This window comes from Myotis myotis, unplaced genomic scaffold (genome assembly GCF_014108235.1).
Source record: "Myotis myotis isolate mMyoMyo1 unplaced genomic scaffold, mMyoMyo1.p scaffold_m19_p_19, whole genome shotgun sequence".
Lineage (NCBI taxonomy): Eukaryota > Metazoa > Chordata > Mammalia > Chiroptera > Vespertilionidae > Myotis > Myotis myotis.
The window spans coordinates 11,832,650-11,859,852 of record NW_023416323.1 but is presented as its reverse complement, the minus strand read 5'-3'; the positions used below and the strand labels follow the sequence as shown (position 1 = coordinate 11,859,852).

The 27,203-nt window shown below is 43.0% G+C and overlaps 1 protein-coding gene across 2 annotated transcripts; it reads left to right on the top strand.

The window, feature by feature from the left end:
• The first annotated feature begins 820 nt into the window (after positions 1 to 820).
• On the top strand, positions 821 to 26,898 carry PDCD2L (programmed cell death 2 like). 2 transcript variants are annotated; one of them, XM_036346555.1, is made up of 7 exons: positions 821 to 967; positions 1,151 to 1,242; positions 1,344 to 1,404; positions 3,288 to 3,661; positions 4,503 to 4,613; positions 19,870 to 20,018; positions 26,721 to 26,898. In XM_036346555.1, exons 1-7 carry the CDS (start codon positions 860 to 862, stop codon positions 26,849 to 26,851), a joined length of 1,026 nt encoding a protein of 341 aa, XP_036202448.1. In that variant the 5' UTR covers positions 821 to 859; the 3' UTR covers positions 26,852 to 26,898. The 2 variants fall into 2 exon arrangements, with proteins under 2 accessions (XP_036202448.1, XP_036202446.1); XM_036346553.1 differs by having other exon boundaries at positions 1,076 to 1,242.
• The last annotated feature ends 305 nt before the right edge of the window (positions 26,899 to 27,203 follow it).

Here is a 27,203-nt window from a genome sequence, read left to right as displayed (position 1 = left end):
CTCCATCCATGCTTTTGTTCCGGCCCTCCGGTCCAGTTTAAAAACCCATTGTGGCCCTCGAGTCAAAAAGTTTGCCCACCCCTGTTAGACTCATCCTGGAGAGCTCTGACTCTTTCCTGCTCACAGAAAGGCCTGCCACCTCCATTGTTTTCAGCTTGTCAGGTCTGGCACTTACTTCCTCCAAGCCCCAGCTGCCTCTCCCAGCTCATCTTTCTATCCACCTCCTCTAACAAATCCCTACCTCCCAAACCCAAATCCTGGCAATCAGTGGTCTGATTCCTTTATCTTTAAAGTTCACCTTTTCCAGAATGCGGCCTTTTATGTCTGGCTTCTTGCACTTAGCATGTTTTTGAAGTTCACCTAAGGTTGTGCATTTAAAAAACTGTATTATGGAAAACTTCAAAGTATAACAGTATAGAAAACCTCCATGTACCTGACACCCAATTTCAATAATTACCACCTCATGACCTTATTTCATCTACCCCTTCATCATGCTTTGGCAAGTCTCCGATACATCCTTTCATCTATAAGCATTTTTATGTGTATCTCTAAAAATTATGGACTTTGCTTTTTCTTGTTAACCATAATACTATTATCTCGCTTATTTCAGGTAAAACTTTATGGCAATACTACTGCATAAGTGTGCGTACTTCCTATTGCAATGCATTGGGAGGCACACAAGTGCCTGGGGCTCCCGGATTTTGAGGCCAGCAGAGCAGCAGCCTGCAGCTGGGCTCCCACCTCAGAGAGGCCCTCGAGGGGGCGGGGCCGGCTCGCGGAGGTAGGAGGTGCGCGTGCGCAGCGGGGCGCACCGTCCGGGCTGCCGTAGTTCGTCTGCTCACGTGGGTCCCCCGTCGTCATGGCGGCCGTTCGGAAGCCAGTACTGCTCGGTCTTCCGGACGCAGCGGTGCATGGCTGCCCCACAGGGCCAGGCGCCTGGACTGCTAGCAAGCTGGGCGGCCTTCCGGTGAGATGGGGCGCCGGAGTCGGGTCGGCGGGTGCTGGTGCGGGGTGAGGGGTGGGCCGGGTCCCGGGCGCTGTCCGGTCTGAGCGCCGCCCCCGCCCCCGCCCTCAGGACGCCCTGCCCGCGGTAGCAGCGCCGAGGCCAGTGTGTGAACATTGCGGGCAGCCGCTTGCCTTGGTCGTGCAGGTGTACTGCCCGCTGGAAGGCTCCGCGTTCCATCGGCTACTGCACGTGTTCGCTTGCCCCAGCCCCGGGTGCGGCGGCGGCGGGGCGCGCAGGTAGGTGCCGGTGCTGGGGCCGCCCCGGCGCACCGGGCTGGGTGGGCAGCCGGCCGGCGGTCGGGAGTGGGGCCCTCACCGCAGTTATCTTTACCCTGAAGCTGGCAGGTGTTCCGCTCCCAGTTCCTGCAGATGCGAGAGAAAGAAGTGCCGGACACTCAGGTAAAGCGGTTGTGCATGTTAGGATTTGCTGTGACTTCAGGGTATTTTATAGAATATCGTTTAAGACAAACTTTAAGCCGTGTTCTTTTTTTAATATATGTTTATTGATTTCAGAGGGGAGATAGAAATATCAATGATGAGAGAGAATCATTGATCGGCTACCTCCGGCATGCCTCCTACTGGGGATCGAGCCTGCAACCCGGGCATGTTCCCTTGACTGGAATGGAACCCGGGACCCTTCAGTCCACAGGCCAATGCTCTATCCACTGAGCCAAACCGGCTAGGGGCATTTGGAATGTTGTTTGCTCTTTTCTGAACCATAAAATGCTATTTCCTTAAGGTTTTGTTAGTTGTTTCTTTTTTTAAAATATATTTTATTGATTTTTTTACAGAGAGGAAGGGAGAGGGATAGAGAGTTAGAAACATCGATCAGCTGCCTCCTGCACACTCCCTACTGGGGATGTGCCCGGAAACCAAGGTACATGCCCTTGACTGAAATCGAACCTGGGACCCTTCAGTTGGCAAGCCCACGCTCTAGCCACTGAGCCAAACCAGTCAGGGCTAGTTGTTTCTTTTAATATACACTGAAGGTCTTGAGGCACATAGCTTACTGATTTTTTTGTTTGAGAAAAAGTATGAGTATATACATATACATGGTTGTATGTGATACATATATGTGTTTATAGTAAATAGTCTTACTGTGATATGTATATATGTATATGTATATAACTCATTTAATAAGACAAACTCTGACTTTAATAATCTAAAAGTTAGGCAAATTGGTAGCAGCAGAACAAATTTCAGCCTCCCTTTGCCTATAAATGTTGCCATATATATATATATATATATATATATATATATATATATATATAGATATATATATATAGAGAGAGAGAGAGAGTTCTTAATATGTGCCAAGCACAGTACTAGCAATACTGGGGATAAAAAGATGACCGTGGTGTCTGCCTATATTTGCAGGGTTCAATTGCAGATAATAGACAAGCAATTTGACTTTTTAAAGGTGAGACTTAAAATTAGGGTTTTTTTTGTTTTTTTTGTTTTTTTAATATATTTTATTGATTTTTCACAGAGAGGAAGGGAGAGAGAGAGAGAGTTAGAAACATCAATGAGAGAGAAACATCGATCAGCTGCCTCCTGCACATCTCCCACTGGGGATGTGCCCGCAACTCAGGTACATGCCCTTGACCGGAATCGAACCTGGGACCTTTCAGTCCGCAGGCCGACGCTCTATCCACTGAGCCAAACCGGTTTCGGCTTAAAATTAGGTTTTTGCTAACGTACTGGACAGGCTGGAGAAGGCAACTTCAGGAATGACCTCCAGAATGACACCTCAGAACAGGTCTGTGAGGGAGCTGCTAGGCTACCTCTGCTGCAGTCAGGAAGCTGAGGTGTGGGCTCGTGAACTGGTAGTTGCCCTGGTCAGAACTGTTGACTCCAGAGCCATGCTCTCTCTCCATCTGCAGACTTTTGCTTCATGGCCTCTCAAGTTTGTCTTTCTCTCTGGTGGACCTGATTAGCAGACCCCTGATCATATTTGGACCCCTAGCTGCTAAGGAGCCTGGGAAATGTAATTCTTTTCTGCTAGGTTCTGCAATACATGAAGCACAGCTGAAAGAGTTTGGAGCAGGTGGTTGAACAAGGCACTGTACTGCATCTGCCATGCTGCCCCTAAAGGGGAAAGGCACTATCTGCCACCTCCAACGTGCCTTTGAGTCAATGGGGTCCATGAAGTGGTCAGATTGTGCTAGAAGGGAAGTGGCTGTGTGAAGCCTCCCTCCGGGAGGTGAAGGCATGAGTGGCTGCAGCCAAGGGAATAGGTGAGGTCACCCAGGTGTGACCTCATTCACTGGATGTTCTTCCAGAAACAGGAAAATGGCCTTGCAGCTGAGGATTGGTGTGAAGGTGCGGATGACTGGGGAAGTGACAATGAGGAGGCGCCTTCACCACAGCTTACCTTGGGTTTTGGAAATGATTCGAACAGTGCCAAGGACATAGACTGGACTGCCCAGCTCCAAGACCTCCACCTTCAGGAAACTCACACGAATGCTGCTCTTCCTGTGCCTCCTGGGGAAGGGATGGCCTTGCCTTCTGTGGTGCCACAGTTCCTGCCCCGCTACATCTGTGTGGTAGATGAGGATGATTACAGAGACGTTGTCAGTCTAGATCATGCGCATAGTCTTCTCAGGGAATATCAACAACGAGAAGGAATTGATATGGAACAGTTGCTTTCCCAAAGGTGAGAATGTGTGCAGCTGAGGTTAAGAGGTGACTTGATCAGAAAGCTGCCACAGATACCCTTTGGTTTTACCCTAATACATGGGAGAACTTTTTCAGGCAGAGCTTGTCTGTGTAAGACCTTTTTGCTTCAATTTCTTGAGTTAGCTTGAAAACAGAAGTTAGGGATGCTACCTACTTACAGAAGAAGATGTGTTCACTATCTCTTTCGTTTTCTCTTTCTAAATGTATAGCTGAGACAGGTAAGTTAGAAAAATGCTATTTGTGCCCTGGCCAGTGTGGCTCAGTTGGATGACCCTCTGTTCTGACATGTAAAATGGAAGTGACTTTGATAAATATTGTCTTATCAGATGGTTTTGGGAGTCAAGTGAGAGAGGAGGTCTTGAAGGGCTACATAAACCAAAGCCCTCTAACGACGTAAGCATGATTATTTTGCTGTTATAATATAATTACAACAAGATACTTGGAGAGATGACCGGGTTCTGTACCAGAGCGCTTTCATTCATAAGCTTTTTCGGAATAATTTGGGGTTGCAAAAAGACGTGTTGGTGTTTGAAAATAATCCACATGGAGAAAGAAATGGAAGGAGTCATTGGGCACAATGACTCTTCACATTGCAAACCATTATTCCAGAGTTGAAAATTAGGGAACAGGGCGTGGGAAAAGGGTGGGCAAGGGGATTACTGTTATACATTATAATGTGTTAAATTGATGATATTTAAATTGTTTGCATATGTTAACTTTGGTAAAAAAAATTTTTTTAAATTACCTTGTTTGCTCTTCTAAATACTATAATTCTCTAGATATAGACACTCAGAACTATTTTCTGATTCTCTTTTTAGTCTTCCTAGTGATGGTAATGAAAAATATGAGAAGACCATAATTAAAAGTGGAGATAAGATATTTTACAAATTCATGAAGAGAATTTCTGCTTGTCCGGAGCAGATTTTGAGGTAAAGGTACAATTTTCTTTTATTGTTTCTCTTGATATGTTAGTTTGGAAAACACAGGAAAGTAAAGTGAGAAAACCAGTATGCCTCAAACTGAAGCTAAGATTTTAGTATATTACATTCACTTATTTTTTTATGCATTTGGATGCATGGATGCAGGTAGGTATTGCGTATTTTTTCAAAATATAATTGGGCCCTGGTCAGTTTGGCTCAGTGGATAGAGCGTCGACCTGCGGACTCAAGGGTTGGGATCCTAGTATTAATAATTTTTCTTTTCAATAAACATTCATTGATATTGAAAGGTTGTTGTATATTAAAAATTCTTCAAAATCTTTTTTCTGCTTTTCCTTAAACTAAATTTTTAATAGGTACTGTATTCCTAAGTCTCAAATATAAAAATGTGTACATAAGCATATATGTATAAATATAATGATTCCTTTCTTGCCATCCACAGTCTACTGAGGTACCTACTGTTGTTAGTTTCCTATGTGTGCTTATAGTTTCTTTATGCATGTATAAACAAATATAATGATTATGTATTACTTTTTTTTTTTACACAAAAGGATGCATTTGAGGCAGATTCTGGACCTTGCTTTTTTAACTCTACATTGTATCTAGGAGTACTGTATTTTTGTAGTACATTGAGAATTTTGTTTTAAGAAAAGCTTTATAGTACTGTGTAGTCCCTTGTCAGTATTTCTTGGACATTTAATGTTATTCCCAAACTTTTGCTACTTTAATTCCTACTGGTGATATAGCAAAGTTTAATTCTTACTGGCAGTCTATAGTGTCTGTTTTCCTATAGTCTTACCAATAGTGTGAGCTTCATGCTTTTGTATTTCTACCAATTCAAGGTAAAAGGGCATGTTGGTATAATTTTTTTTGACATCTTTCTTGCCGGGAGCCAGTCCATCCTTGCTGCTTGACACAGTCGCTGCAGGGAAGAAACATCTGCACAGCATATGTTTCAAGGTACCTAGCGTATATGGCATACTGTTCTTTTTTTTTTTAAATGTATTTTATTGATTTTTTACAGAGAGGAAGGGAGAGGGATAGAGAGCCAGAAGCATCGATGAGAGAGAAACATCCATCAGCTGCCTCCTGCAAACCCCCCACTGGGGATGTGCCTGCAACCAAGGTACATGCCCTTGACCGGAATCAAACCTGGGACCCTTCAGTCTGCAGGCCAATGCTCTATCCACTGAGCCAAAGCGGTCAGGGCAGCATACTGTTCTTAATATGTTTGCTCACCTTCTTGGTGCTATGTGTTTTAACCAAGGTCACCTCTCCAAGAAAGGTTGTTTCCCCAGGTAGGGATTTTCCCCTGAAGTTAGGGAGGGAATAAAACCCCTTAACTAAGTGCCAGGCGGGTAATCACTTTAGCTACGAACAATCACGCTTAAGCTACATAACCTTTACTCCCTGGAATGGAGGTAAGAAACGCCCTAACCTTTGGAATAGAGATTGATAGGATTGGAATCAACTGGTATAAATACAGATGTAACAAGACAACAGGACACAGAACCTAGAGACAGAACATAGCGAGAGAACCTGGCTGAAGAACCTAGAGACAGAACCTGGCTACAGAACCTGGATGGAACATGGCAAGAGAACCTGACTAGAACCTGGTGACTGAATCGGGCTGGAGAACCTAGCGAGGGAACATGGCTACAGAACCTGGCTGGAGAACCTGGAGAACCTAGCAAGAGAACATGGACACAGAACCTGGCTGGAGATCCTGACCAGAACTTGGCTAGAGATCCTGGCTAGGCTACTGATCAACTGAACACTGTCTCTGTGTAGTTCCTTCTTCGCCGACTCCGTCCACACCTTTGGGGACCCCTGGACCTGCTGGGGTTGGACCCCAGCACTCTTTTCCTCTTTTTCAAAAATTATATATTGCAGTAGACCCCCTGCCACAACTTTCTGTAATTGAATAGCCTATATCATATATCATGTGATGTCTTTGGCCCCTTTTAGCTTTCGTTGCCTCTGACTTCCTGGATAGAACCAGTTCTTGGCCACAAATCTGACTTATGAAACTATTGGTTCAGAACGAGGTGTGATATTTTTTTTCTTTCAGATTCTCATTACTTATTGAGTGCTTATTACATGCATGTTCTGTGCCAGCTGCTGGATACACATCAGTGAATCAAACACAATCCGTTTTCCTGTTTACAAGACTAGAAACTTCTTCTCTTGATGAACATTTACTAAAAAAAAAAAAAAAAAATCACACCTCGTTCTGAACCAATAGTTTCATAAGTCAGATTTGTGGCCAAGAACTGGTTCTATCCAGGAAGTCAGAGGCAACGAAAGCTAAAAGGGGCCAAAGACATCACATGATATAGGCTATTCAATTACAGAAAGTTGTGGCAGGGGGTCTACTGCAATATATAATTTTTGAAAAAGAGGAAAAGAGTGCTGGGGTCCAACCCCAGCAGGTCCAGGGGTCCCCAAAGGTGTGGACGGAGTCGGCGAAGAAGGAACTACACAGAGACAGTGTTCAGTTGATCAGTAGCCTAGCCAGGATCTCTAGCCAAGTTCTGGTCAGGATCTCCAGCGAAGTTCTGGTTAGGATCTCCAGCCAGGTTCTGTGTCCACGTTCTCTTGCTAGGTTCTCCAGCCAGGTTCTCCAGGTTCTCCAGCCAGGTTCTGTAGCCATGTTCCCTCGCTAGGTTCTCCAGCCCGATTCAGTCACCAGGTTCTAGTCAGGTTCTCTTGCCATGTTCTATCCAGGTTCTGTAGCCAGGTTCTGTCTCTAGGTTCTTCAGCCAGGTTCTCTCGCTATGTTCTGTCTCTAGGTTCTGTGTCCTGTTGTCTTGTTACATCTGTATTTATACCAGTTGATTCCAATCCTATCAATCTCTATTCCAAAGGTTAGGGCGTTTCTTACCTCCATTCCAGGGAGTAAAGGTTATGTAGCTTAAGCGTGATTGTTCGTAGCTAAAGTGATTACCCGCCTGGCACTTAGTTAAGGGGTTTTATTCCCTCCCTAACTTCAGGGGAAAATCCCTACCTGGGGAAACAACCTTTCTTGGAGAGGTGACCTTGGTTAAAACACATAGCACCAAGAAGGTGAGCAAACATATTAAGAACAGTATGCCATATATGCCAGGTCCCTTGAAACATATGCTGTGCAGATGTTTCTTCCCTGCAGCGACTGTGTCAAGCAGCAAGGATGGACCGGCTCCCGGCACTTTCTCTATGTTTTTGAATGATTTCTATCTATTCATATCCTTTACTCATGTTCCCATAAGTTCTTAGTCCTTTTGATTTTCAGGAACTCTTATCTAGGGTATCCCCAAAAATGTATATATGCACTTTGAATAATTATAAGGGCAGTGTTTATTAAAATACATCTCATTTTCAAAATTGTGCTATCAGCTCTAGCCAGTTTGGCACAGTGGGTAGAGCATCGGCCTACAGACTGAAAGGTCCCAGGTTCAATTCTGGTCAAGGGCACATGCCTGAGTTGCGGGCTCCATCCCCAGTGGGGGGCGTGCAGGAGGCAGCCAATCAGTGTTTCTCATCATTGATGTTTCTAACTCTCCCTCTCCCTTCCTCTCTGAAATCAATAAAACTTAAATTTTTTTAAATTGTGCTATCAGCTGTTACAGTGTGTATATATTTTTTGGGGGACACTCTGTATTACAGAGATTAGCCTTTATTATTATGATTAATTTTCTTGATTTGTTATTTGATTTTGCTTATAGATATATCATTGGGTATTTAAGTGTTCCCATCCAATTTGTTTCAGTTTTGCACAGTTTAGTGCTGCATTACTGAAATCAGTAAAAATACATGTAAAAATCTTCTATATTTTCTATACATAAAAAAGCCTAATATGCAAAGTGTCCCCTTGGTTGTTCGATCAGGATACTGGGCGTTTGATCGCTCACTATGATGTGCACTGACCACCGGGGGTGGCGTGGAATGAAGGAAGGCCCCAGCAGCCGGGAAAGGGAGGCCCCGGCCGGCAGCCAGAAGGCCCCAATCGACCCTGATAGCCAGCCAGGCCTAGGGACCCTACTTGTGCATGAATTTCATGCACCGGGCTGCCGGGAGCCGGTCCATCCTTGCTGTTTCAAGGGACCCGGCATATATGGCATACTGTTCTTAATATGTTTGCTCACCTTCTTGGCACTATGTGTTTTAACCAAGGTCTCCTCTCTGAGAAAGGTTGTTTCCCCAGGTAGGGATTTTCCCCTGAAGTTAGGGAGGGAATAAAACCTCTTAACTAAGTGCCAGGTGGGTAATTAATCACTTTAACTACGAACAATCATGCTTAAGCTACATAATCTTTACTCCCTGGAATGAAGATAAGAAACGCCCTAACCTTTGGAATAGAGATTGATAGGATTAGAATCAACTGGTATAAATACAGATGTAACAACACAACTTAGAATACGGAACCAAGAGAGTCAGAACTTAGAATACAGAGCTTAGAGCACAGAACAGAAGAAGACAGAACCAGGAGGTACAGAACCTACACAGAACGTTCTCTAGAGACAGAAGAACTTCGCTGGAGAGAACATGGCAAAAGATCCTGGACAGAAACTGGCCTCAGAACCTAGAGACAGAACCTAGCGAGAGAACATGGCAAAAGATCCTGGACTGAACCTGACTACAGAAATTGGCAAGAGAACCTGACTAGAACCTGGTGACTGAACCTGGCTGGAGAACCTGGACAGAACCTGGCTGGAGAACCTAGCGAGGGAACATGGCTATAGAACCTGGCTGGAGAACCTGGAGAACCTAGCAAGACAACATGGACACAGAACCTGGCTGGAGATCCTAAGCAGAACTTCGCTGGAGATCCAGGCCAGAACTTGGCTGGAGATCCTGGCTAGAGATCCTGGCTAGGCGGCTGATCAACTGAATGCTGTCTCCATGTCATTCCTTCTTCGCCGACTCCGTCCACACCTTTGGGGACCCCTGGACCTGCTGGGGTTGGACCCCGGCACCGGGCCACTAATAAATAAAAACCTTATGCCTGGCCAGTGTTGCTCAGTGGTTGATCATTGACCCAAGAACCCGGAGGTCACAGTTTGATTCAGGGTCAGCACATGCCCAGGTTTCCGGCCATCTTCAGTGGGAGTGTACAGGAAGCTGCTGACAATTGATGTTTCTCTCTCTCCCTCTCCCTTCCTCTCTCTGCAATCAATCTCTACTAATAAAAGGCCTGTGCCGTGATGCTGTAACGCAGAATGACCAAAGACTGGTCACCAGGAGGCTGTGTGCACAGCAAGGCGCACGCGGGTGGGGGGGGGACTTGACTCTGAGTCCCTCGTCCCGCCCGGCACCGTGGGAGTCAGTCTGGGTCCCACCAGTGCAGCAGGTCTGGGTCTTGCACGATATCGCGCACTGGGCCTCTAGTAAAAACATATTCTTAAAAAATAAATAAAAGCCTTAAAAATAAATTCTAGTTCCTCCACATCCTTGCCAGTACTTCATATGGTCAGTGTTTAATTTTAGCCATATTAGATGATGTGTAGTAGTAGGAGGAGGAGTATTTCCTTGTGGTTTTAATTTGTATTTCCTTAACGACTAATGATCCTGAATATCTTTTCAAGTGTTTGTTTTCCACCTGTATCTGCCATCTTTAGGAAAGTATCAGTTCAGATCTTTCCACTATATTTCTATTGGGTCATTTATTTTTTTGTTGTTGAACTGTAGGAATTCCTGATATTTTCAGGATATGAGTTCTTTTTGAGGTTATATACATTTCAAATATTTTCTCCCTTTCTGTGGCTTGCCTTTCATTTTATTAATAGGGTCTTTTAAGGCAAAGTTTTAAATTTTGATCGAGTCCAACTTAACAGTTTGGGTTTTTTTATCCCCTCTTATATTTTTTACTTTTTAATAAGTTTAAGTACTTGAGTACAGCATTACACAAATCCTGTGTCCAGTGGCCTTAGCAGAAGGCTGCTTTGGAATTTGTCTCGGGCCATGCCACTGTTCCATGAGGACCTTGACTTTCCCCAGATTGCTCTGGTTTTCTTAGGTTTCCCACCAGGAGTCACTGCTGTTTTTTGCCTGAGCACATGTTTTTCCCACATGGAATTCAGTTTCATCTCAAGCATAAGCACCTTCAGTTTTAAGAAGAGCTGCCTTAGCTGGTTTGGCTCAGTGGATAGAGCCTTGGCCTGCAGACTGAAGGGTCCCGGGTTCAATTCTGGTCAAGGGCACATACCCGGCTCAACCCCTAGTAGAGGGCATGCAGGAGGCAGCCGATCAACGATTATCTTTCATCATTGATGTTTCTCTCCCTCCCTCCCTCTCCCTTCCTTTCTGAAATCAATAAAAAATCCTATACAGTAGGTCCTTGGGTTACATCAGAGATCCGTTCCTAAGGCGCTTCGTAACATGATTTTAGCCATAAGTTGGAACCCACCTACATAAGCACCTACATCACTCACATGGAGCACATACTCAGCAGTAATGAAGTGAAACAGTAAAAAAAATTTAAAAGAAAGATAATTTCTGATCTTTACTTGTGGTAAATAAATAATAAACATAAAGCACATATGTACGTACATACGTCGAAATGACGGAACTTTTTTTTTTTTTTAAATATATATTTTATTGATTTCTTACAGAGAGGAAGGGAGAGAGATAGAGAGTTAGAAACATCGATGAGAGAGAAACATCGATCAGCTGCCTCCTGCACATCTAACACTGGGGATATGCCCGCAACCCAGGTACATGCCCTTGACCGGAATCGAACCTGGGATCTTTCAGTCTGCAAGCCGACGCTCTATCCACTGAGCCAAACCGGTTTCGGCGGAACTTTTTTTATATATAAGTAAATGGGAGATGGCGACATAACCATGAAATGACGTACGCTGAGGCTGACGTAACCCGAGGACAGTCTTCCATATAATAAAGAGCTAATATGCAAATGTCGTCATGCCCTCGTACCCTTGCGCCCTCACTCCAGGGTCAGGGGACCTGAGGCCATGCCCCCTGCCCCAATGCTGGAGCTCGGGAACCTGAGGCTGCACCCCTTGCCCTGTGGGGCTTGACGGGGGTGGGGATGGCCAGGTCTGGGTTGCGCAATTTTGAGGCGTGCGCGGGTGGATGCGGACTTGACTCTGGGTCCCGCGGCACATCCTAGACTCTGACAGGAGGGAGATTTTCATATACATTTTACTAATTTTCTTTCATCTCTGACACTTCTATTATAGAGAAAGGGTATATAGCAATATTAAAATATTTCCTCTAATTAATTCCCTTTTAATGTGCGTAAATGTTGTGTACTGGGCCACTAGTTTAAAAATAAGAAGGAAGAGCTGTGTGCTCCCTCTGGTTCTAGAGACCCCACTTACAGCCAGCAGCCTTCCAGACATATTTGTTGTTTTAGAGTTCCTGTTCCCAGATGGTGGAGAGGCTGGTTTTTTGTTTTTGTTTTGCTTAAGAAAGTTCTGCCTAAACCAAGATAAAGAAGGGTTTTTTTCTCTGTTTTCTTGTAGAAACTTTTAGTTTCAGTTTTGTTGTTGTTGTTTAATATATTTTATTGATTTTTTACAGAGAAGAAGGGAGAGGGATAGAGAGCCAGAAACATCGATGAGAGAGAAACATCGACCAGCTGCCTCATGCACGCCCCCCAGTGGGGATGTGCCCGCAACCAAGGCACATGCCCTTGACCGGAATCGAACCCGGGACCCCTGAGTCCGCAGGCCGACGCTCTGTCCACCGAGCCAAACCGGTTCGGCTAGTTTCAGTTTTTACATATAGGTCTGTGATCCATTTTCATATTTTTAATATGACATATGAGGATCAAGGTTTATTTTTTTCCATGTGAATAGCCAGTTGTTCATGCCCAGTGTGGTCCCTCAGCGTGGCCTGCGGGAATCTGGGAGTGCACTGACCACCAGGGGACAGCTCCTGTGGTGAGCATCTGCCCTGGTGGTCAGTGTGCATCATAACGACCAGTTGACCAGTCGCTTGGGCTTTTTTTCAGACGTCCCTCTCACAATTCGGGACTAATTGCCCCTAACTGTTTCTGCCTGCCAGCCTGATCACTCCCTAACCAGCCGTGGGCAAACGACGGCCCGCGGGCGGATCCGGCCGTTTGAAATGAATAAAACTATTGAAAAAAAAGACCGTACCCTTTTATGTAATGATGTTTACTTTGAATTTGTATTAGTTCACACAAACACTCCATCCATGCTTTTGTTCCGGCCCTCCGGTCCAGTTTAAGAACCCATTGTGGCCCTCGAGTCAAAAAGTTTGCCCACCCCTGGCCTAACCGCTCCCCGGCCAGTCTGATTGACACCTAACTGCTCCCTGCCAGCCTGATCGCCCCCAACTGCCCTCTCCTGCCGGCCTGATGGTCCCCAACTGCCCTCCCCTGCCAGCTTGATTGCCCCCACCTGCCGGCCTGATTGCCCATAACTGCCCTCCCCTGCCGGCCATCTTGTGATGATATCACGTGTGACGCCACTAGGCTTTTATTATATGGGATTAGTGTTGTCTTCTTATCTCTTACTGGGAGAGGAATGTTAAAACCTCCAACTATGATTATGGATAGCTTTTTCTCCTAACATTTTGTCTCACGCATTTTGGTGCTGTTTTAAGTTATGTACACTTAGTGTTATTATATTTATCTGAGGAACTGGCGGTATTATAATTATGACATGTTCCTATTTATTTCTGCTCATACTCCTTCCTTTGAATGTATTTTGTCTGATGTTAATATAGCCACACTAACCTTTTGTTTAGTCTTTGTTCACTCTTTTACTTTCGACTTCTTTTCTTATATTAAATATAAAGTGTATTTTTATATAAGTTATCAACTTATTTAAACGAAAAAGTAAACAAAAACAGTTCACCTATTTGCCTACCTCCCAACCTCCACCTCTGGCAATGACCAGACTGCTCTCTGTATCTATGAGCTTGGTTTTTGTTTTCTTTTTATTAATTCTGCATATAAGAGAGATCACATGGTATTTATCTTTCTCTGACTTATTTCGCTTAGAGTCAGTCCATCTTTACATAAATGGAAATATTCATTCTTTTAAATATGTACTAGAGGCCTACTGCATGGGAATCATGCACTGGTGGGGGGCATGGCCTGCAGGGATCGGCCCGCTGTGGGAGCACCACTACTCATCCCAGTCAGCTGAGTGGCTGTGGACCCACCCTCTTAGCGGCTATTCCCTGGTCCGGCATCTTGCGTGGAGCCGGAGCACTTGCCTCTCCAGGGGCCCCAGTAGGAGCTGGGCCCAGGGAGAGTAGCACTGAGAGATGGCAGAGTAGGCCTCAGTCCTGTGGCAGCCATGAACCCGCTTCCAAGCCTCCAGGGTCAGCTCTGCGAGCCTGGCAGCAGCACTGCACAACCTGCAGGCCTCCAGAGGAGGCAGCAGGGAGTGAGGAGGAGGAGGAGCCTGGAGCAAGGAGGCAACAATCACAGCCTGGGTTCCTGCCTGTTGGCCCAGGGTTTTCGGAGGGAGCAGCTGCTCATCCCAGTCAGCCAAGCTGTGCTCCCACTGTGGTAGCTCACTGACTACCAGGGGGTAGCTCCTGTGTTGAGCGTCTTCCCCCTGGTGGTCAGTGTGTGTCATAGCGACTGGTCGACCAGTCGTTCTGGTTGTTCTGTGGTTTGGTTGCTGGGCTTTTATTATATGGGATATACACATATATATATATACACACACATATACACACTTAAACCACAATTACTTTTTAATTTTGTTTCAAAGAGGAAGGGAAAGGGAGAGAGAGATAGAAGCATTAATGATGAGAGAGAATCATTGATGGGCTGCCTCCTGCATAACTCCTACTGGGGATCAAGCCCACAACCTGGGCAAATCAGCCAGGGCTATACCATAATTTCTTTACCAATTTATCCATTGATGGACATTTACGTTGTTTCCATATCTTGGCTAGTATAAATAATGCTGCAATGGCCCTAACCAGTTTGGCTCAGTGGATAGAGCGTCAGCCTGCGGACTGAAGGGTCCCAGGTTCGATTCTGGTCAAAGGCATGTACCTTGGTTGTGGGCACATCCCCAGTGGGGAGTGTGCAGGAGGCAGCTGATCGATGTTTCTCTCTCATCGATGTTTCTAACTTTCTATCCCTCTCCCTTCCTCTCTGTAAAAAAATCAATAAAATATATTTTTTAAAAAGTAATGCTGCAATGAACATGGGGGTGCATCACATATCTTTTCAAGGTACTGTGTTTATTTTCTTTGGATAAATACCCAGAGGTGGAATTGCTGCATCATATGGTAGATCTGTTTTGAATTTTTGAGGAACCTCCATACTGTTTTCCATGTTGGTTGCACCAATTTACATTCCCACCAACGGTCCACAAAGGTTCCCTTTTCTTCACATCCTCACCAATACTTGTTATTTCTGTTGTCTTTTAAAAAATATATTTTTATTGATTTTTAGAGAGAGGAACATCAATGTGAAAGGGAAGCAGGATCAGCTGCCTCCTACACACCCCCTACTGGGGATGTGGCCCACAACCTGAGCATGTGCCCTGTCCTGGAATCGAACCAGCAACCTGTGAGTGCACAGGATGACGCCCAACCTACTGAGCCACACAGGCCAGGCTGTTACTTCTTTTTGATAATAGCCATTCTAGCAGGTGTGAGGTAATAATCTAAAATATTTTTCTTAAGCAGCTTAAATATATGGGTTTTGCCTTTTTAAAATTCAGGCTGTTTGCCTTTTGCCTTTTACATGTTTTGTGTTTTTTTTTTGTAATCCTCACCTGGGGATATTTTTTCCATCGATTTTTACAGAGAGTGGAAGGGAGGGCCCAGGGGAGGAGAGAAAGAGAAAGAGAGAGAAACACATCAATGTGAGAGAGAGACAGTAATTGGTTGCCTCATCGAACTTGCAACCCAGGTACATGCCCTTGACCTGGAATCAAACCTGAGACCCTTTGATACAAGGGCCAGTGCTTTAACCACTTAGCACACTGGCCAGGGCTATGTGGTTTTTAGTCCTTTAATGTAATTACTGGTGGTGGTGGGTTAATTTTAATCATTCTAGAATTGGATTTTTTCCCTTTGTTTATTTTGCACCTGTTTTCCATTTTGGTTAACCTTCTTTTCAGTGAATTGAGTTTTTTTAGTTTATGATTTTTTCAAATATATTTTTATTGATTTTAGATAGGAAGGGAGAGGGAGAGAAAGAAAAAAAAACATCAATGATGAGAGAGAATCATTGATCGGTTGCCTCCTGCACGCTCCCCACTGCGGTTAGAGCCTGCAATCCAGGCATGTGCCCTGACCAGGAATCGAGCTGTGAACTTATTTTAATTATATAGGTTGATGCTCAACCACTGAACCACACCAGCGGAGGTGGTTTATGATTTTATCTCCTTTCCTAACTTTCTGTAAAAGCTCTGTAGCCTTTTTAGTGTTTGCTTTAGGGATTATAATGTGCAGCTTTGACTTATTAGTCTACCTTCACTTAGTAGTTTACTCCTATGAGCTGAGAACCCATCCAGATTCCCATTTACCTTTCCCCTGCCCTTTGTGGTCTTGTTTTCATATATCCACTTCTGTAGATGCTATATACCCCATACACATTATTATTTTTGCTTGAAATAATCAACAGTTTTTAAATAAAAGAAATGTATGTGTGCAAAATGAAATAAAAATACTTGTTAGGAGGGCTTTTCTATTTATTCACCTATTTAACCTTTTGGTGCTCTACATTTCTGCATGCAGATATGGGTTTCCAGGTGCTATTTGTCTGAAGAACTTATTTTAATTATTTTTTTGAAGTGAAGACTTGTTGGAGACAGTCTTTAAGGTTATGTCTGTCTAAAAATGCATTAATATTTTTTGAACCAAGATGGCGGCATAGGTTAACGCCGGAGTTTGCTGCTTTGAACAACTACTTCAAAAGTGAAACCAAAAAACGGAAGGGACATCACCCAGAACCACAGGAACGCTGGCTGAGTGGAAGTCCTACAACTAGGAGGAAAGAGAAACCCATACGGACACTCAGAGGAGGCGCAGTGCTGAAGTCAAATTCTGAGGTGCGGAGTGCGCGGTTGGCGTTTTCAATCAGGAGGGAGTCGCAGACTCTGAGCTCCAGATACGGGCGAGTCTTTAGGGACCCAGACTCAAACGGGAGAAGCGGGACTGTCTGGCTTCAGTCAGAGCGAGTGCAGCTTTCTCTCTGAGGTTTGCAGCGGGTGCTGGGACTCAGAGAGGCAGAGCCCTTGGGGACAGGACTGAGAGCCGCCATAACTGCTCTCTCCGGCCCACCCTGTTGATCCTGTGCGACCCGCCCCGCCCAAGCCCTGCACACAGGCATTTGCCGGATAGCCTCAGGCAAACGCCAGATTAGCACCTCCCTAGAGGACAGAAGTTCTCTCACTGCTGACACAGCTGATTCTCATAGCCACTTGGCCTGGAGGTCAAACCCTCCCTGGAATTAGCTACAACAATCAAGATTTAACTATAAGACTGCGCACAAAGACCACTAGGGGGTGCACCAAGGAAGCATAACAAAATGCGGAGACAAAGAAACAGGACAAAATTGTCAATGGAAGATATAGAGTTCAGAACCACACTTTTAAGGTCTCTCAAGAACTGTTTAGAAGCCGCCGATAAACTTAATGAGATCTACAAGAAAACTAAGACCCTCGATCTTATATTGGGGAACCAACTAGAAATTAAGCATACACGGACTGAAATAACGAATATTATACAGACTCCCGACAGCAGACCAGAGGAGCGCAAGAATCAAGTCAATGATTTGAAATGCGAGGAAGCAAAAAACACCCAACCGGAAAAGCAAAATGAAAAAAGAATCCAAAAATGCGAGGATAGTGTAAGGAGCCTCTGGGACAGCTTCAAGCGTACCAACATCAGAATTATAGGGGTGCCAGAAGATGAGAGAGAGCAAGATATTGAAAACCTATTTGAAGAAATAATGACAGAAAACTTCCCCCACCTGGTGAAAGAAATGGACTTACAGGTCCAAGAAGCGCGGAGAACCCCAAACAAAAGGAATCCAAAGAGGACCACACCAAGACACATCATAATTAAAATGCCAAGAGCAAAAGATAAAGAGAGAATCTTAAAAACAGCAAGAGAAAGAAACTCAGTTACCTACAAGGGAATACCCATACGACTGTCAGCTGATTTCTCAACAGAAACTTTGCAGGCCAGAAGGGAGTGGCAAGAAATATTCAAAGTGATGAATACCAAGAACCTACAACCAAGATTACTTTATCCAGCAAAGCTATCATTCAGAATTGAAGGTCAGATAAAGAGCTTCACAGATAAGGAAAAGCTAAAGGAGTTCATCACCACCAAACCAGGATTATATGAAATGCTGAAAGGTATCCTTTAAGAAGAGGAAGAGGAAGAAAAAGGTAAAGATACAAATTATGAACAACAAATATGCATCTATCAACAAGTGAATCTAAGAATCAAGTGAATAAATAATCTGATGAACAGAATGAACTGTTGATTATAATAGAATCAGGGACATAGAAAGGGAATGGACTGACTATTCCTGGGGGGGAAAGGGGTGTGGGAGATTCGGGAAGAGACTGGACAAAAATCGTGCACCTGTGGATGAGGACAGTGGGTGGGGAGTGAGGGCGGAGGGTGGGGCGGGAACTGGGAGGAGGGGAGTTATGGGGGGGAAAAAAGAGGAACAAATATAATAATCTGAACAATAAAGATTTAATTAAAATAAATAAATAAAAAATAAAAATGCATTAATATTTTTTAATGGATATTTTTATTAGATATAAATATTACTTTTTACTTTTTTCTTTCAGTACTGAAAAGATTTTGTTCTATTATCTTCTTTAGTGTATCCATTAGAAATTCTTATTGTTTGTTGTTCTGTTTTTAACATATATTTACACTTTGTGTACTTTAGAATTTGTGTGTTTCAATTTATTCTGCCTGGGATTTGCTGAGCTTTTTGGATTTATGGGTTGATTACTTTTCATTAATTTTGGAAAAATTTTGGTCATTATTTTCAATTTTTTTTTAAATATATTTTATTGATTTTTTTTTACAGAGAGGAAGGAGAGAGATAGAGAGTTAGAAATATCGATGAGAGAGAAACATCAATTAGCTGCCTCCTGCACATCTCCTCTGGGGATGTGCCCGCAACCCAGGTACATGCCCTTGACCGGAATCGAACCTGGGACCTTTCAGTCCGCAGGCCGATGCTCTATCCACTGAGCCAAACCGGTTTTGGCCAGATATTTTTTCTGTCTTTCCTTCTAGGTGAATTGCATGTTAGATTATATGAAATTGTCTCATGATTTTTAAAGCTTTTTTTCCTTTTGTTTTAAATTTTCACTTTTTGTTTCATTTTGGATATTTCTATTTTCCTCAGACGTACAGATTTTTTTGTTTCCAGTTTACTATTTTCCTTTATTGAATGAAGTTATTTCTGATATCACATTTCTGTTTCAGTCTTGTTGTTTCCATTTCTATGTTAAATTCCTAATCTGTTTATTGCATGGTCACCTTTCCTTCTAGATTTTTTTACATGTGTATTACTGGTATTTTAAAATCTTTTTTTGATAATACCATTATCTTGTCTATGGGTTTCCTTGTATTGACTTGCCTTATGGATTAAATTTTTCTCTTTTTTTTTAACAAATTTTATTGATTTTTTACAGAGAGGAAGGGAGAGGGATAAAGAGTTAGAAACATCGATGAGAGAGAAACATCGATCAGCTGCCTCCTGCACACCTTCTACTGGGGATATGCCCGCATCCAAGGTACATGCCCTTGACCGGAATCAAACCTGGGACCCTTCAGTCCCCAGGCCGATGCTCTATCCACTGAGCCAAACCGGTTAGGGCTGGATTAAATTTTTCTGCTTCTTTGCATATCTAATAGCTTTTTTAAAAAAAATTGTTTACCAGAAATTATATGTTGAAGAAAGGTAGTTACTAAAGTAAATATTTACTCCTTAGAAGGGCATGCCAGTAGTGAGGAGGTCTGAGTCGATTTAATTTGCAGTTGAGCTGAATCTGGGCTTTGTGGCATTTTTATTTAGATTCAGTTCCACATTGGCTTTTGTGCCTTCATCCAAACTTTGAATCAAGTATTGATAAAACTTCAGATATCTTGCCATGCTTTACAGGCTTGCTGCTGGTGTTGTGAGCCTATGGATCTTCTTTTTCTCTGGCTTAGGCCTGGTACTCTGCAAGAAAGAAACAAAGTCTGCAAAGTGAGCTCTTAGATGTTGCAATATGACTTGTACGACGTGCTCCTGACTCTGTGTTTTTGTTTCGGTGCCTAGGTATTCCTGGAGTGGACAACCACTGTTTTTGACCTGCCCTACATCAGAAGCCACTGAGCTCCCGGCCTGCAGCCACTGTGGAGCCCGAAGGACATTTGAGTTTCAGCTTATGCCAGCACTGGTCAGCATCCTAAGAAGTGCTAATTTAGGTAATGAGCCCTTTATTAATTTGAGTTTGTGGATTTATGACACTAAATTGGAATTATTTTTAAATGAAAGACTATTTTGTTTTACTTATTAATAAAATATAAGCATATTACAGAAAATTTGGGAAATTGAAATTATGGTAAGGAAATTTATAATTCAGTCAATCTAATGAATGCACTGATAACAATTTAGTTGATTTAAAGTCACACTATTTTCTGTCCTTAAAATTACTTTCATCTCACCCTATCCGGTTTGGCTCAGTGGATAGAGCAGACTGAAGGGTCTTGGGTTTTATTCCGGTCAAGGGCACATGCCTGGATTACGGGCTCAAACCCCAGTAAGGGTGTGCAGGAGGCAGCCAATCAGTGTTGCTCTCTTATCATCTTTTACAAATTGCATTTACATGATTATAGTTATTTTTAGAAATTTTTAGAAAAAAATGAAAAGACCCTGGCTGGGTGGCTTAGTTGGTTGGAGTGTCGTCCCGTACACCCAAATGTTGTGGGTTCGATTCCCTAGGGCATATACCTAGGTTGTGGTTCCATCCCAGGAGGTCACCCACAGGAAGCAACTGGTAGATGTTTCTCATCATTGATGTTTCTCTCTCTTTCTCTCTCTTTCTCTCTCTGTCTCTGTCTCTCTCTCTTTCTCTCTCAAATCAATAATAATAAAAAAATGTCCTGTACAGGAGGCAGTCAAACAATGATTCTCTCTCATCATTGATGTTTCTCTCTCTCTTTCCTTGCTCTCTGAAATAAAAAAATATATATATTAAATCTTAAAAACAAAACAAAAAGAAGCCCTAGCCGGTCTGACTCAGTGGATAGAGTGTCAGCCTGCAGACTGAAGGGTCCCAGGTTCAATTCCAGTCAAGGGTACATACCTTGGTTGCAGGCTTCTCCCTGGCCCAGGCCCTGGTCAGGGCTCATGCAGGAGGCAACCTATTGTCTCTCACATCAATGTTTCCCTCTCTCTTCTCTTTAAAAAAAAAAAAAATGGGAAACAAAAACCACAGGTGAGGATTAAAAAAAACAAAAAGAAGTAAAGGCCTTCCTAATGTCAGTTACTGGAGGGAACTTTTTCTTTTTCTTTTTTTTTTTTTTGCCCTCCACTCCCACCCTCCCGCAGGAATTTTTCTTTTTTAATAGATTTTTAGAGAGAGAGAGAAACATCCGATTTGAATGTGAAAGTGAAACATTGCTTGGCTGCCTCCTTCACACCCCTCACTGGGGATCACACCCACAACCCAGTCACATGGCCAGGAATTAAACCCAACAACCTTTCAGTGCACAGGATGACGCCCATCTAACTAACTGAGGCGCACTGGCCAGGGCTAGAAGAAACTTTTTTTTTTTAAATATATTTTATTGATTTTTTTACAAAGAGGAAGGGAGAGGGATAGAGTGTTAGAAACATCAATGAGAGAGAAACATCGATCAGCCGCCTCCTGCACACCTCCTACAGGGGATGTGCCTGCAACCAAGGTACATGCCCTTGACCGGAATCGAACCTGGGACCTCTCGGTCCGCAGGCTGACGCTCTATCCACTGAGCCAAACCGGTTAGGGCTAGAAGAAACTTTTTTTATTGCATGTTTATTTTCTTATACTTTCCTCTAAACATTTTATGTGTATACACATGTAAAACAGTTTTTTGGACAAAAATAGGTATACTGTTTTATAGCCTCTCATTCTTTCTGATATACTTGGGTAATATTTTCCATTTTAATATATTAGAATTTTTTGCAAATAGCTTTATTGAGATGTAATGGCATATAACAAAACTATATGTTTTAAGTGTGCAGTCTGCTAAGTATTGACATATGTATGCACAGGAAATCATCACTGGCAGTGTCAAAGTTATGAATGTGTTCATCACTCTCAGAAGTTTTCTCAAGCACTTTGTATCCTGTTTTACCCCGTCTATTAACCCGATTGACTTTTCATTATAGATTAGTTTGCATTTTCTAGAAATTTTATAAATGGAATCATTTACTTTTTGTTTGTTTATTTTTACTAATAATTACTTTGAGATTCATTCATATATTGTATATCAATAGATCACACCTTTTTTTCTTTTTTCTTTTTTTAATCCTCACCCAAGGATATTTTTTTATTGATTTTTTACAGAGAGAGAGAGAGAGAAGCATTGCTGTGAGAGAGACATATCAATCGGTTGTCTCCCCCACACATCCCAACCTGGCTGGGGATTGAACCTACAACTCAGGCACATGGCCTTGACCAGGAATCAAACGTGGGACCCTTTGGTGTGTGGGCTGACACTCCAACCACTGGGCCACTAGAGCAATAGATTGCATCTTATAGCTGCTGATTGCTATTTTATGGATACATCACACTTTGTTATTAATGGACATTTTTTTAATGTTAATGTGTTCCCACATGGAGCTGTTACAAATAAAGATGTTATGAAGATTTATATGGACAGAGGCTTTAACTTTTTTTTTTTTAATATATTCTTATAGATTTCAGAGAGGAAGGAAAAGGGAGAGAGAGAGAGATAGAAACATCAATGATGAGACAGAATCACCGATCAGTTGCCTCCTGCACGCCCCCAACTGGGAATTGAGCCTGCAACCCGGGCACGTGCCCTTGACCAGAATCGAATCTGGGACCTTTCAGTTTGCAGTCCGATGCCTTATCCACTGAGTCAAACCAGCCAGGGCTGATTTTTTTTTTTTTAATATATTTTATTGATTTTTTAAAGAGAGGAAGGGGAGCCGAAACCGGTTTGGCTCAGTGGATAGAGCGTCAGCCTGCGGACTGAAGGGTCCCAGGTTCGATTCCGGTCAAGGGCATGTACCTGGGTTGCGGGCACATCCCCAGTAGGAGATGTGCAGGAGGCAGCTGATCGATGTTTCTAACTCTCTCTCTCTCCCTTCCTCTCTGTAAAAAATCAATAAAATATATTTAAAAATATATATATATATATTCTCTTATATTTCCTTGCTTCCTTCCTTCCTTCCTTCCTTCCTTCTTTCCTTAAAAAAAAAAAAAAAAGAGAGAGAGGAAGGGGAAAGGGATAGAGAGTCAGAAACATCGATGAGAGAGAAACATCGACCAGCTTCCTCCTGCACACCCCCTACTGGGGATGTGCCCGCAACCAAGGTACATGCCCTTGACCAGAATCGAACCTGGGACCTTTCAGTCCACAGGCCGACGCTCTATCCACTGAGCCAAACTGGTTAGGGTGAGGGCTAATTTTTTTTTAATAATAGTTTATTTTGTTGTTGTTAGGCTGTTTTTTATTTTACTTTATTTTATTTTTTATATATGTACACTAGAGGCCCAGTGCATGAAATTCATGCACAGGTAGGGTCCCTAGGCCTGGGCAGTGATCAGGGCCGATCAGGGCCTTCAGGCTGCCGGCCGGGCCTTCCTTCTTTCCGTGCCACCTCCTGGTGGTCAGTGGACGTCATGGCGAGCAATCAAACTCCTGGTCTCCTGGTTGAACTCCCGAGGGGACACTTTGCATATTAGGATTTTATATAGAGAGATATTTTTTATTGATTTCAGAGAGGAAGGGAGAGGGGGAGAGAGAGAGAAACATCAATGAGAGAGAAACATCCATCAGCTGCCTCCTGCACACCCCTCACTGGGGATGTGCCCGCAACCAAGGTACATGCCCTTGACCGGAATCGAACCTGGGACCCTTGAGTCCGCAGGCAGACGCTCTATCCACTGAGCCAAACCGGTTAGGGCTGAGTTTGTTTTTATATGTATCATCTTTTGTTATGCTTTATGTTTATCATACTTTTCATTTGCATTTTCCTTTTTTTTGGTTTAATAAATCTTTATTGTTGAAAGTATTACATATACCCTCTTTTTTCCCCATTGACCCCCCGTCGGCCTGCCCCCAACCTCCACCCCCTGCCCGAGGCCTTCACCACCCTATTGTCTGTGTCCATGGGTTATGCATATATGCATAGAAAGTCTTTGGTTGATTACCTTCCACCCACCTACCATCCCTCGCCTCTGAAATTCCGCACTCTGTTCCCTGCTTCCATGTCTCTGGATCCACTCTGTTCATCAGTTTATTTTGTTACTTAAATTCCACATATGAGTGAGATCATGGGATACTTGTCTTTCTCTGACTGACTTATTTCACTTAGCATGATACTCTCCAGGTCCCTCCATGCTCTCTCAAAGGATAAGAGATTCTTCTTTTTTACTGCTCCATAGTATTCCATGGTATAAATGTACCAAAGCTTTTTCATTCACTCATTTACTGATGGGTACTTCAGCTGTTTCCAGATCTTAGCTATTGTAAATTGCTCTGCTATGAACATAGGGGTGCATACATTCTTTCTGATTGGTACTTTGGGTTTCTTAGGATATATTCCTAGAAGTGGGATCACAGGGTCAAATGACAGTTCCATATTTAATTTTTTGAGAAAACTCCATACTGTTTTCCATAATGGCTACACCCGTCTTTATTCCCACCAGCATTGTACTAGGGTTCCTTTTTCTCCACATCCTGGCCAGCACTTGTCATTTGTTGATTTATTGATGGTAGCCATTCTGACAACTATGAGGTGATGCCTCATTGTCGTTTTGATTTGCATCTCTCTGATGATCAGTGACTTTGAGCAAGTTGTGCTCCTGGGCTGAAGAAGCTGCAAGGAGGCTAGTCGCTAGGGAGAGGAAGCCGGGCGTTGCTACGTGACGTCATTACCCAGAAGGTCGGACATTTAGCATATTAGCCTTTTATATATATAGATCTTTTGGTATTAAATGTTGCTTTTTAGAAAACCTATTTTCCCCCTTTGTAACTAACATGCTAGGACACCTGTAGAATTTTCTTTATTCATGAAGTCCAGTCACTAAACTAGTTACATCTTGCTGTCCTATTATTCTATAATTGTTCTATAATCCTTTTATCATGGGACAAGATGGGGTTTTGGACCAATATATTTTACTTTCTTTTAATTTCTGAATATCTTTTGTTGCATGTAGCTTTTCTGCTGAAGCAACACCAGTTGCTTTAGTCACCTTACCCTCTGAAATCCATGTTTTAACATCTTTTTCCTTTACCTCTGCATTCATTGAGATTCTCTCAAGTTTTCCCTTTCTGCCTATAATTAGGTTTCACCTGTCTTTTCTGTTCCTTGTGCTTTCAGATATTTTTCGTTAGATGTTTAATGGGCTGTTTTGACCTCCATGTTTCTTCTTTTTCTGACCCCCTCCATATCTCCCAACTGTGACAGGTCTCTGAGCTCAGCCTTCATGTACCCTACTCAGGTGCTCAGTATCACTACTCAGGTACTCGGTATTTTATTTCTTTTTTTCTTTATGTATTTATTGATTTCAGAGAGGAAGGGAAAGCGAGAAAGAGACAGAAACATCATTGATGAGAGAGAATCATTGATCAGCTGCCTTCTGCATGCCCCACACTGGGGATCGAGCCCGCAACCAGGGCATTGCCCTGACCGGGAATCGAACCGTGACCTCCTGATTCATAGGTCAAAGTTCAACCATGAGCCACACCAGCCAGGTGGTATTTTATTTCGTGTGCTACCTTTTTTCCTAACCCGGTGGTTCATAGTTCTGAGGCTCCAGCCTTCTCCTGTCCTCTGCAAATGCTTTTGCACATGCTTGTTAGAAATTATTTCAAATACACGAGGTTATTTCCCCAAAATCAGCTCTATTTTGGTCTTCTGTCGTCTGGCTTTGATAATTTTCTTTCCATTAAACCTGTCTACATTTTTCCCCCTGGGCTGCTTCAAACCAGTTATCCACCTCATCCTGTTGTCCTGTCTTCCTTTTCTGATATTAGCAGGAGTTGTGTTGCTCATGTTTCCTTGGTACCATTCTTCATGGCTCCATCCACTGATAAATTTCTATAACTCTTAGGATTTATTTTCTATTTTTTGCCTGAGTCCTTTCTTGGTGGTAGTGTGTTCTGTTGGAGTGATGTATTTTTAAATGTCAGATGGTCTAGACAGCTGTAATGAAGACTTGTTTCGATTTTCGTTTATTTTTAAATTATTTTCCCTGTTAAATCTGCTTTTTGTCATCAGTGGTCACTTAATGTAGGAAAGAGTGTGACTGTATTGTGAATGAAAGTTAGTGAACACTGTTTTTGCTTTACGTAATTATTTTTTCAGCTTGTAAGTTGAAATCACTCCTTGTATCAGTTATCCTGATATTGAGCCATCTTCTCCTTTCCTTCTATCATCTAATTACTAATCTCTTTGTTTGATGGTAAGCACATAACATGTGCCACGATATGTTATAAGTATCTTACATAGAATAGTTTATTTATTTTTTATTTTATTTTTTTAATATTTTTATTGACTTTTTACAGAGAGGAAGGGAGAGGGATAGAGAGTTAGAAACATCGATCAGCTGCCTCCTACACACCCCCTACTGGGGATGTGCCCGCAACCAAGGTACATGCCCTTGACCGGAATCGAACCTGAGACCCTTGAGTCCACAGGCCGATGCTGTATCCACTGAGCCAAACCGGTTAGGGCTGGACTAGTTTATTTAATCCCCCTCACAACATTGAGATGAATCTAATCATTATTACACAGAGGTGAAGTCACTTGCTAAAAGTGGTAGAGCTGGAATACGAACCTAAAGTCTTGCTCCAGAGCGGACTCTATCCACTAAGCAAACTCAAATATTGAGTGTATCTCATAACAGTTGCTCTTTGCTGGGATCCTGACTTTGTTATATTTTTCAGGTCTTTCTGTGGAATTTGGAACAGTTCTAATTTACACATGTGAGAAGAGTTGCTGGCCTCAAAATCAGCAGACTCCCATGGAAGAAGTTTGTATTGTACAAGAAGACCCAGATGAATTATTATTTAAGTAGAATATTTCCATTTTTAATATAAATTCAAATAAATTTTAATGTCCAAATTTGTGTTTTTACTTCATTTTGACTTACAAGCTATTCACTCTTGTTAAGTGTTGTCTCTCTTTTTGGCACTGTGCTGGGACTGAAGCGAGATTTAGAACCTCCTGGCTGTGGGCAGGTCTACCAGGATCAGTGGCCTTTCTCCACAGGGTACGCTTGGAATGAGGCTCCTCTGTAACCCAGAGGGCAGCTGTTCCCTGCGCAGCAGGCTGGTGGGCATTCTGGGAGGGTGAGCAGCTGAAGAGCCAGGAGCAGCCATCAGCCTCTAATTACCCCTGCTGCCTCTGCCCCTCTCTGGACTCTTGCA